At 41.3% G+C, this 12,498-nt stretch overlaps 1 protein-coding gene across 1 annotated transcript in view; it reads right to left on the minus strand.

The window, feature by feature from the left end:
* OBSCN (obscurin, cytoskeletal calmodulin and titin-interacting RhoGEF) overlaps positions 1–12,498 on the minus strand; it is a 1,012,031-nt gene that overhangs the window by 238,883 nt on the left and 760,650 nt on the right. Inside the window, exons 80-81 of the mRNA XM_086941076.1 lie at positions 11,718–11,760; positions 2,656–2,708 (exon numbers count right to left, since the gene is read on the minus strand). Coding sequence (XP_086797202.1) covers positions 2,656–2,708; positions 11,718–11,760 — 96 coding nt within the window. The remainder of the gene's footprint in view (positions 1–2,655; positions 2,709–11,717; positions 11,761–12,498) is intronic.

Raw genomic sequence — 12,498 nt, forward strand, 5'->3', positions numbered from 1 at the left:
TCTGTGAAAAAGAGTAAAGGAAAGCAAAACCACTGGTAAATAGTATGAAAAATAGTCTGTAAGCATTCACTTATATAAGTCTGTATGTAAATGGTAGGGCATGGCAATTTGCTATACGCCAAGCCAGGCCATTAGCAGGATTCCCTTAAAGATGCTGCTTTAAAACTTTCTGCCAGAGACATTTACTGATTTATGTTTCACATCTAGTACTGAAAGATACGTATACAAATGTTGACAGCAACTTGCATTTTTAAATGACTAGATTGTGAAAATATGAAACTGTATAACGATGTTGGGCTTTTCGCCCACTTTTCAGTATATCGAATTTCAAATGATGTAGCACTAATATTTTTACCCCATGAAATTCGTTATTACTATGTGCTATTTATGTTATTCAGCTAGATTCATACACAGAGCTTAATTTAACACCACTGTGATTCTGAATTCAGGGGTCAATCATTAATGTTAGATATTGTGGTGGACAACTTAGCAATGTCATGTGCATAAACTCAGCAGTACTTAAAGTAATGTTCGTAGAATTGCCTGTGCAAAAATTAGGTTTTGATTTGGTCGATGGGAGCACATTTTATTTTATCTCCTAATCAGCGCAAATGACGGTGCAGAATTGCACCACCTCCAGTGTAAAATTGCCAGGCGAAGTGCAAACTAAGATAACGCAAACGTGTCTCTTAATATCACCAGTGGAAACTGCAGTAAGGTGTTGTATATGTATATGACGGACAACACCCCTATGCTGGCAATTTACCTCTGTCTCTAAGGTCTCACTAGTGCTTTCAAACTGTCAAAATAATTGGATGCATCCCATGCTTTTGTTTTTAGCGGATCTGTCGTTACACGAGGGGACCACACACAGGCAGATCTGCCCTGATCCATCTCCAAAATGTGGTCTGATCTAATAACTTCAGACGGGGTCCTACCGTGGGAGGTTTTGAGAGCAAAGATTGGGGATTCCTTTTCCTGTTTTAAATTTCTCCGCTCATGGTATGCGGCAGAAAAGGGGAATATAGGCGGGAATTATGAGGTGGAGTTAAAGCTCCAAGACTCTGCTCCCATGAAAAAAAGAAGTTGGGCTATAGTATAGTAGTTTATTAGACAGGGAAGATACTGAGCTTCTTCCACCATATCTTGTTTGGGGGTCACCTACGTTGGAGAACTGCTCAGCAGAGCTCTACTTTCTATCTATTAAAAATCTATATAAATTTGTTAAATCCGCCTCACTCAAGAAAAATCACTTTTTCACTATAAATAGGCTGTATTATACTCCCAAAAAAATCACCAAGTTTGCTTTAGATCCATCTCCTAGATGCCCTAAATGTGGTATGATAGAAGCAGATGACTTGCACATGTTTTTCGAGTGCATTCAGTTAAAGGGCTATTGGCAGAATATAGAGCTGGCATTAACAGGAATTTTTTGGCTTAGAGATTAACCTAGATCCGGCGTTGGTTATATTTGGTTTGAGCCCTGATGTGATAGATCAGATACCTAGAGTACAATTGGGCCTATTTTTATGCTCCATCTAGTTAGCCCGAAGGGAAATCTGCATACTTTGGAAGGATCTGGCTCCCCCCTCATATGAGAAGTGGGTAAGGGTAGCTTTAAATATGGCAGGACTTGATCATAGCGAAGGAAAAATCTGGTCGCCTCTAGTATGCTGGGGTAAAGAACTAAGGCTGGTCTAAGTTAGTCTGACGATTGCACCAAGCCTCTTACAAAGAAGCTGGCCTGGTGGCCCAAAAGCAAATGCAGGAACATTGACCCAGGGCGTTCAGGACCAGCACGGTTTAATATGTTACAATGGCAGACGCTTACGGTGGTATGAGGACTTTAAACAAAGTTTAAAAAAAAAAAAAAGTCTGCGCAAATGACAGTGCAGAATTGCACCACCTCCTGTGTAAAATTACCAGGCAAAGTGCAAACTAAGATAACGCAAAAGTGTCTCTTAATATCACCAGTGGAAACTGCAGTAAGGTGTTGTATATTTATATGACGGACAACACCCCTATGCTGGCAATTTATCTCTGTCTCTAAGGTCTCACTAGTGCTTCCAAAATGTCAAAATAATTGGATGCATCCCATGCTTTTGTTTTTAGCGGGTCTGTCGTTACACGAGGGGACCACACACAGGCGGATCTGCCCTGGTCCAGCTCCAATATTAATATTTCAGCAGCTAGGGTGACATGGCAATAATACAATCAAGGAAAATGGCTGTTCAAACAAACTAGCTAGAAGGAAAAGCTCTCTTGGCCACAACGGGCCCCTTCATCCTCAGGGTGTGGTGCACCTGCTGCACTAATGAAAGCTAGAACCCTGTCTAGGTCATTTTGCCTCTGTACCGAAACACAAGAACCCCAGACACGTGTTGGCATTATTGGTCTTCTCAGCAGGAAGGTGCAACTTGAGTCCTTTTGTCGCGTCAAGCACAGAATCCGCCTCTTAAGGAAGGAGCTTGCTTGTTTGCACATATTCATTTGATTTATTAAATTCATTTGATTCAATGCCCACAAAATACATATTTTGTAACATAAAAAACATTGTTTTCTTATGACAAATGCCTGGGAACCACTGCCTGCAGTGAGTCCTGTGCATTAGTAGTTGAACCCGCTTTGGTAATCGACCTTGAGAAGGTGGCTCACCTTTCATCTGTGCTTCATCTGGATCAGGGGGATGGATGGATATGCCAATTTCACTATAAAAGACAAAGGTGATAAACTGAAAGCTAGGAAAATTATGCCATAACGTCATATTTGCTTGCATAAATATAAACAAACTAAGATTCACAACAATTTTCAACTCAGGAGCATAAACAATCTGTGTACCATTTGCGGGCATTAAGGCAGATCCTGTCCCAGGGATATTTATGCTAGCAGCTGTGACTTGCAATGGTAAATACATCTGCAGTATTGGCATATTTTTTTGCAGTCGGATGCCAGGGATGAAGGGTGTAACATTGCTTTTCACCGGGAAGGCAGAAAACACAACAAAGTCGTAACTTTCTGTCCTGGATTTACGCCCAATTTGCACAGCTACACATTGATCCCCATAGATAGATTGCATTTTGTAGTACGTTTAGAAGTAGTGCAGTGCTACTCCTATGCTACAAAATTCAACACACCAACCTGTGTGCAGAGATCTCCGCCTCTCCTATCTTTTCTATGCGGAGTTGGTCTAGGTTTTAGAGTAAATTTGGGATGCTCGGGAGAAGCGGCTGTAAAATGGGAAATATATACTTGTAGTCAGGGGAGTTTAGGGAAGAGCAGGGAGGGGTTTAGGTACTGGCATGAATAAACAAACACACACACACACACACAGACAAGAGTAAGCACACCACTATTCACAAACTGCCCTTGTAAGGCTGAAACAGCCAAAAATGTCCCACAACAGTCTAAAAGGCACTCCGGGCCAGTCTTTGTGTAAGCCATCACCACACATAGCCACTCACAAGTACTGCAAAATACTCCAATTGAATCCATTGGAATTAATGGAAGAAAAGACTTAGTATAACATGTCATAGGAAATATGTTAAAATAAATACAATTATTTCAACTTTTAAAAAGATTATATAATTTACGTTTATTTTAACCCCTTCTGTGCTGGTGACGGAACCACTGTGCCACCAGCCACGGACGGGCTGTGCTAACGACGGAGTGGTTCTGTCACGGCCCGGCCGCCACGCCTGCGCTGCAGCGATTTCATGCCTGGGCTTAGCGTTCTATTGAGCGGGCGGGGCCGTGACGGAACCACTCCATCACAAGCACAGCGCGCCCGAGGCTCGTGACGGAGTGGTTCCGTCACGAGCATGGCAGCGCCGCGCGGCCCCCCCTCCCCCCTAGCGCTGCGGCGGAATTACAGCCGCAGCCAAGGGGTTAAAGAAAATGCATACATAATTGTTCTATATTTTAATAAAAATAGTCATTTTGATATTAAAATTATAATATATTTTAACACTTTTGTTGAATTAATATTTGGAATTAATTCTATACACTGGGTAGCTTGACGCCCACAGAAGATGTTGGTGCCCGATTACTTCTCCTCAGGTAGGTGCGGGACGGCAACAACCTTCGGGTCATTTTTCTCACTGCAGTACCGTCGTGCTCAGATGAGGAGGCATCGGTGCTATCTGACACTGCTTTTCTTTAAAACACGGCTATCTAATTTTCCGCGTAGCTTTGAGGTTTTGTAAATTACAAATTTGTTCGTGCTCAGCCTCCATTTTGAGATCGCCGCCATATTGTGTTGCTCTCACTCAGGCAGCTCAGCGAACGCGATGTGGTTTTTTTGTTTCTGCTTTGTGGGTCAGGTGGCTTCCTCGCCTATGTTTACTAACGAGTGTCAGGGTCTGGCCGAGTACACTAATTCCTGTCTGAGCTGATTAATCCCCGTCCGGACTACACGTCATTTCACACCATTGTTTCCTTTAAGTTATCTTATCTGTTGTCCTCCGCTACACGTCTCATGCATTCTCCTGTTTCTCGACTGTCCTTCTACGACACACAGCTGTGTTTTTTCTCTGCTAGTAAACCGAATTGTGTGGATTCACTTGTGATTTGTTTAAGGGGTCGAGTGACAAACATACTCGGGAACTTGAGTTGTTTTGGACTTAAAGTATTGTCTATAACGTTTGCCTATAGCTCATGCTCGCGTGTTTGATTGCATTTCTGCATTGTGCTGTATGATATATAAACCTGTGTGCCACGGAGTTAAGTGGTAGTCTCTTTTGAACCTCGGTGTATTGACAACTTCTAAGACCACTGTACTAGCTGCTGCTAATAAATACCATCTTCTACGCCAGACGAAGAGTCTGTGTCTCTGTTTTGACAAGGCAGGTGAATCCCGGGGATTTAGGCATACCCTGCGCCACCGGGCCCTAAGGCTGCGGTTCTCCAGCTTCATTTCATCAGAACACACAGATCTCTTCACAGAGCTGCCCGCCATTTTGTGCACCCATCAGCAATTACAACCGTCTTGAGGAATGCTTTTCTCCTTGAGAGGTGGTAAACAGAAGCAGGGAAAGCCCTAGAGGAGTAGGAAAGTCGCTTCCTTGGCACAATGCTGTATTAAATGTGAAAGCACTACATTTTTCAACCTGCCTTTTAGCCTGCTTCTCTGATGTTCTGGGGTGCCTCAATCCTGTTTCCTCATTGTATTTATTTCTGCGTGACTTTTGGATTTGGAATGCTGGTTAATCCATTCTTATGACTGGCAGATGTTTGGGCATTTCCCTCCTTCTTCCTCATTTATATTGCTGAAATGACTATTTTTGCTCTGAAGTGCGTGCTTTGGTGGCACAAGTGACCTCGCTTGTCCTCCTCCTTTATTTCGCTATCTCTATGGGGCAATTGAAAAAGGCGAAATCATCATTGACACCCTCTGCCCATAGTTTTATTAAGAGCCCCACCATATTTCCAAACTCTCAAGAATGGTTTCTGTGCATAGAGGAAGTCCTTCATCAAGCTCCAATGGGACTCCTGTTTTACCTAATACTGTAAAAGCTGCTACTAAGCGTTTGAAAAAGGATCCCTTATACTCTACGAAATCTCGTCCGGTTGCCTCTATGGATCCTCGATTGGAGGTAATATGTGCTTTGAGGCCTTTAACGGAGGATACCAATGCTAAATTACAGCATCTTACTGATAGATGGTCTCAGATGGAGGAAAGACTTAATACTTCAGAGCTGAATATAGCATCTTTCGGATCCAATAATAGCAAAGTGAATTCTCTTCAAGCCCAGGTGTAATCTCTTCAACAACTGATCGAAAACCTTGAAAACAGAAGCAGGAGAAACAGTCTTTGCCTTTATGGTCTGCCCGAAGTCTCGGAAGGTCCTGAGCCTATCACCTTTTTTAAATCCTTTGTTCCTAATCTTCTGAATATGCCAGAGGGTAATCTCCTCAATATTCAACATGGCCACATATTTGGTTATCAGTCAGTGGCTATGTCCTCTTCGCGAAAGCCAAGAGGTGTTATTATGTACTTTCTCAAATATACTGACCTTCTTAAATTCGTGGCAGGGGTGTCAATTCATTGAAACTTATTTCATGGTTAGATAATCCTCTATATTTTCCCTAGGACGATGCAAAGGCCCCTGCTGTTATCCATTAAGACCTTCTTAATAAGAGGCCGGATCTTCATTCACTTGGAGCTCATTTTGGCTCGGTTCACCCTTGCCAGTTCAAGGTTATTTATAAAAACAAGACCACTACGTATGAGGATCCTGTTAAATTAAAGAGTTTCATCAATGCTTGCAGGATAAAAAATATGGATACATCAGTAACGTCTGCATCTTACCTGGTGTTCATTTTTGTACTCTCTATATGATCTTTAGTTCCTTAACAGGATATTTATATGTTGTATTTTTTGTATCTTCTTTCTTATTCTTCATGTTGATAACTCAAACGTTTTCCCTTTTCAGAGTTATTAATAATATTAAATGCTAAAATTTCGCTACTTTTCTTGCAGGTATTTTATCCTCGTTTGTGATCTACCTCGTAATATGTAATGCGTGCTGTGCTCCTGTCTTGCCTTTCCTGTGGATTCTCAGAGTGCCTGCTGTTCCATGTGGTCTCATCTCCCCAGCCCCATTTTTGGAATTCTACTTTCTATAGGTATGTTTTGCTCTTTCTTTTTTCTCTTATTATTGTTCTACCTTTTCCTGTATGAATCTTTTTTCTTCCTTTATCTCTTGCACTTATTTCAGCGTTGCTTTTTCTCACTTCTTTGCTCTTTTCCTTTTCCTATTTCCCCTTTCTTATTTTTTACAGTTATTTGGTATATACTAGTCATTTCATGGTCTACATTTTGTTTCTTCTATGTTTGGTCCGATATATTTGGTGTTCTTTTCTGGAAAAATGTTTATATCTTTGAAAATAATATCTTGGAATGTCAGATGTTTAAACTCTCCTATTAAGAGACACCATGTCTTTTCTCATTTATCTCAGTTTGGTGCCAGTACATCCTTAATTCAAGAGTTACATCTTACAGAACATGAGTCTTTAAAACTAAAAAGCGGTTGGGTGGGTGAAGTATTATTCCCCGGGGGATGGTAAAAAGAATGGGGTTATTATTTTATGTCATAAATTGCTTTGTACTCAGTTGCTCTTCCACAAATTTGTTGAAGTGTGTAGATAGCTCTAAGTTGTTGGTTGGTAAGGTTCCAGTCTCTTTGTTAAATGTTTACGCTACCACTGCTAATGGTTCCCATTGTGGTCTTGCCTGAACCAAATACTCGCAAAGTATCCTGAGGACAATGTTATCCTTGCTGGTGATTGTAATCAGAATGTAGGCTCTTTTATTGACCGTAACTCCACAGTCCCCTTTGTCCCAAATAAAGCTCACAAACTAATTAATAGATCCCTAGATCCTGCAATCCTACCTTGAGGGAGTACACTTATTTCTCCCCTGTATATCAGACCCAGTCTTGAATTGATTACTTTTTTTATCGCATCATGTTTCACAATCTTTATGCTCCACTGATATTGGTTCAATGCTAATTTCTGATCATGGCCCTACTTCCCTTCAGCTAGATTTGCCTGTTCAATCCCGAATTCCCTGATGATGGTGTTTTAACAATTATCTCCTTCTAGATCCCACATTTACCTGCTTCGCAGAAGTTAAGTATTTGCAGAGCAATTGTAAATTCAGAGTAACTGCTCTGTGATGTATATGTGCTCTGACAGCTAAACCCTGGTAACATTGACCAACTTCTAATTGGCATATTTAATTTCACAGTAAAGCCTTAGTATGTGGTGTAGATAATATATAATAGCATGGAAACTTTAAATGCCACCTGTGGGCTGCAGCACATGGTGTGTCATCCACTAAGCTGACAGAGAAAATATATCTTCAGGCCTACCAGTGTAGCCTGGGTCCTGCAGCTTTTAAACCAGCAAGCAAATCTGTCAAAATAATCATTTTTGACAAGAAAGAGCTCAACTTTTAAATATTAAATAAGTCACCCTAAGTAGGCCTTGTAGTACACCTGTTAGGGTGTCTCGTACTTAAAAGTGGTACATGCAAGAATTTAGTGGTGGCATGTACCTAGGGGGACTAGCACTAAAAGCTATTTTCATTGTAAAAGGGCAGTAAGTCTCCAAGGCACTTTATTTTGTAAAGACCGCATGTTTCAGGTTTTCTCAGCCAGTGCCAGTTCAAAGCCATGTGCTCTTACTTCCGGAGTCATGCAGGGCTCAGCCCTAAACCCGATACTCTTCAATGTTTATGTTCGCCCACTCATAGATGTGGTGAAAAATTGCAGCCTAACCCTATGCTCTTATGCAGATGACACTCAAATCATCTTCTCCTTGTCATCTGCAGAGACACAAAACACTGGGGTCCTAAACCAGTGTCTGGGATGGATTTCCACTTGGATAAGTAGCAATTCACTCAAAGTTAACATGGAAAAGACCAAGGTTAAGGTCTTAGGCAAGCTTATGGTCTTGGCTTTGTGTCAACAGCATTGGCTAGTGTACCTGGGTACCCATCCTGAACTGTCATTCAGGGTAATGCACTTTGGATTCTGGCTGGACGAAAGCCTGTCAATAAAAACCTCAGGCTGAAAAGTTGGCCTCCACCTGCTTTGCAGTGTTGAAGTGGGTTACAAAAAACTATTTGGATGATTCCAAAATCAGCCCAAAGGACAGTGATCCAAGCCTTGATACTCTCAAGAATAGACTACGGCAACATCCTGTATCTAGGAGCAGAGAAGGCATCCATTCAACACCTATAAGTAGTCCATAACTCCACGGCTAGATTCCTATCATCTCCCAAAACATGCCTCTATATCAAACCTCATTCGCAAATTCCATTGGCTTACGGTGGAAAAACATATACAATTCAAAGCCCTGTGCTACATGTACAAGGTTAGATCTGGCACATGTTCACGATATAACCTAACATTGGTGGTGCCTTGCCAGCTCACGCATGCTGTGTTCACTTAACTGGGTCCTGTGCACAGTGCCTAGAACCCGACAGGCTCGCATGGGAGGCCGCTCCTTTGCATACCAGGGAACGAAATTGTGGAATGCCAACCCAGTATCTTTAAGAAGCTGTATCTCTCTGACCGTGTTCTGTAAGAAACTGAATACCTGGATGTTCTTAGCCAGATGGGCCTGTATGCCCCACCTTCTACCTAGCGCTGAGAAACCCTTATAGGTAGCTGAGTGCTTTACAAGACGCAATAATATTAATAGTAGCTGTCCTATGTTAAAATCTAAAGTGCATAATAACATCATAACTCAGCTATTCTTGATTTCGGACAAGCTACTGGAATAATTACAACACTATTTTTAATGTTTGCTGAAAATCCAATTCAGACTTTTAATAAGTATTTATGAAAAGTGGCTTTTAATACGTTAGAATTTGTCTGCCTGAGCCTCCAGTAGTCTAATTCACATTAGCTTGCTAGCAGCTTGACCCTGTCAGTGCTTCTACTCAATGAGTTGTGCAAGTCTCCCAAATCAGAAACAGGGGCTTAGGCCTTTTAGCAGGAAGATCTGCTTGTGCGATATGTGGCCGCAAAATTTGAGTTTGTCCCTCTCTGAGATTTTCCCACCAAAACCAACAGCTTCAGCTGGACCTTCTACAACTGCTATCAGTTTCAAGAGGACATTGTCGGATACAGCCTAAAACCTTGCCCCGTTGGAGGACTTCAACTTATGTTTCAGAGAATAAGTCAGTAGGTAGAATCTTTGACTGTGAGGATCAGCTTGGTGTATCCCACCCGTGCTACATAGTGGTCGGCCTGATAGTACTGGTCAACCACGAAAATGACTTCTGAATTGTGATTTGTTTTTGGCACTTTTTTGCCTTAAATATTTAAAAATATGTATCCACAATTCCCGTTATTGGATTTTTGTCGTTTTGGTGCTAATTTGCTCATTCATTTTTATTTCTCTTTTTAGAAATTGTGTGTTGGATATTTATTGTGTTGTGTTTTGATTTTTTAACTGTTTCGTTTCTGCTAAATACTTCACACATTTTGTAGGTTAAGCCTATTGTTGTATTCCACATGCAATGATGTATGTATCTCTTTAAGTAAGTTCTGCCTATTGTTGCTTTACAAACCTTGCACTACAATCTGTTACTATGGGTCATGAGTTCTAGATTCCAGTCTGCTTAACTACTGGACCTGTCCTGCTGAGCAGATGCTGTACTGTGTTTCTCTACTGAAATAAATCTTCTTTAATCAACTATCCTGGACTAAGTGGTACATTGACACTTCTCTTGTTAATTTTGACCCTAGAAGAAACAGAAGCTAGATTTAAACCTACTTTCAGTGTGGCTTTGAATCGCTATACCTATTTGCTCTGTGCTATAGTTACCAGGAGGTTAAGCCCAGTTCTAAACTGTGTTTTATTAGGAGGACAACCCTGTGGCCTCCTTGTAGTGGGCTCACATTTACCCAAAGTAATAACCCACTTTCTTTCACACACATATTCACAAAAAAATCTTTGTGAATTGGGCTCAGTAAGTAGGAGACGAAGAGACTAAGCAAGTGAGGAGAAATATTGAGGCACGGAGTGAAAGAGTCAAAGACACATACCGAACGAGAGAAACAAACACAGTCGAATGTATGACTTACAGAGGTAATTTAAATGAACTTCTTATGTGTATTACACACCAGTGGCTACACTTGAGACTTACCTGTGGCACAAACAGTAAGTGCATAGCTTGCATACTGTAGTGATCCTTTCCAATACATGTATTACAAAGTAAACAGAAGGGCATCTGTATTTCTTTATTGTTCCCTGTGTTTTTAAGTGGTGCTCGCTTGTAAATTCAACAATGAAAGCAAGCACAAAACAGATTAAGAACAGGGAACCCTGCACAAGTGCACGCTGTACCGAAGAATAGAAATCTGGTAGAGGCATCTTCATTTCAGAGCAACGATGTTCAACCCAACTCCCACTCCAAGAACGGTGACCACATTCATAGTGACTAAAAGCGCCACACATATCTTGTTAATCTCATATGTTACGTAGGGGCATATTATCAAGGGGGACAATAGGCACTTTTTGCCGGTTTAGCGGCCGTTTTCGGCTGCTAAGCGGCGAAAATTCTATTGCCCTATTATCAAGCTGTCGCTAACAGCATTTAGCGACAGCTTGAAGGCGATAGCGAGCGGTTTGGGGCCCGCTTTGCATGTCAGCGATATTTATTGCTAATGACATGCAAAGTGGGCGTACCCAACCCGTTAGCGACTGAAAGCAGTCGATAACGTCGCTATCGCCTACTCACAAGGCTGGCGTAGCGATGGAAATATTCCCGCTATCGCCAAAAACTAACGCCTGCTCTGAGCAGTTCTTAGCCATGTTATTCAATGGGAGGTGGATAACATGGCTAAGAGCATTTCGTCGCTAATGCGAGAATATCGCTGTATTCTCAGCGATATTCTCGCATTACGCCGCTATTGCTGGATATTTTAGCGCTGTGGAGAAAAACGTTGCTAATAGCATGTTTTCTCCGCTAAAATATCCAGCGATAGGCAGCGATAAAAAAAAGTTGCTAAGCGCATTTAGCAATAAATATCGCTAGTTGTTGATAATGTGCCTCTTAATTCCTAATAGCGATCTCTTTACATGCATGCACATGCATGCCATGTCTGACATCAAGCATGTTGCCAAACCTTTGAAGATTGAAAATATATCTCTTTCATAAACAGAAAGCACCAGCGGTTTAACTTATGAAAAAAATAACATACCTGCGAGGCATTGCATCTTTGGTCAGTTTATCAGCATCTTTATCTAAAAAAGGAGCATGGAAAAATGTTACAGTAAGTAAGACTATACAACAAAATTAGAAAGGCGGCCTTCAAAGTAGTAGGAACATTTTACATTTCAGACTATTTTCTCAAAGAACATTTATAAGCAGCCTGTTCTTCGGGTGAGACTAGTATGAATTAGAAATTTTTGTTGACGGTTGCCAATTGGAAGGAAGATCCAACGGCATGCATCACGCAAGGGAAGCCCTAAACATTCCACCTGTTGATTAAATAAAGTCACAGCAACATCACCACATGTTATTAATATCTGGAGTCCCTAGAGTTCCTTTGAGTGATCTGTCTCTTTTCTAAGAGAATGTGTGCAGGATGGGAGTATGGGCACCTGCCTGCTCTTCAGCGTGGGGCTCAAATGTGATGCTGCACTGTGCTTCACCTTATTCCTGCTACTTTTCATCTTCTATATGTGACCACTCATGAACATACACAGAAATGTTCACTTTTAGTTAAACTCCTACACAAATCACACACAAACTTTTCTGGCTGTTTGCTGGTGCTTTGGAGGTTGTGAGTTATCACATATGAAGGTCTTCATTCAGGTGCGCAGGGAATTTTCTTAGGGGGTCTCACTTAAAGTTCGATAATGCCAGCAATTAGACACTTATTGCTGGAACTTTCCAACTTTCTGAATTCACCATCACATTTACTTTAATTGCCCACAGTACCAGAACTTGGGACACAAAAAGCAAAAATATAACTAATT

Source organism: Lissotriton vulgaris, chromosome 10 (genome assembly GCF_964263255.1).
Source record: "Lissotriton vulgaris chromosome 10, aLisVul1.2, whole genome shotgun sequence".
In the NCBI taxonomy this organism is placed as follows: Eukaryota; Metazoa; Chordata; class Amphibia; order Caudata; family Salamandridae; genus Lissotriton; species Lissotriton vulgaris.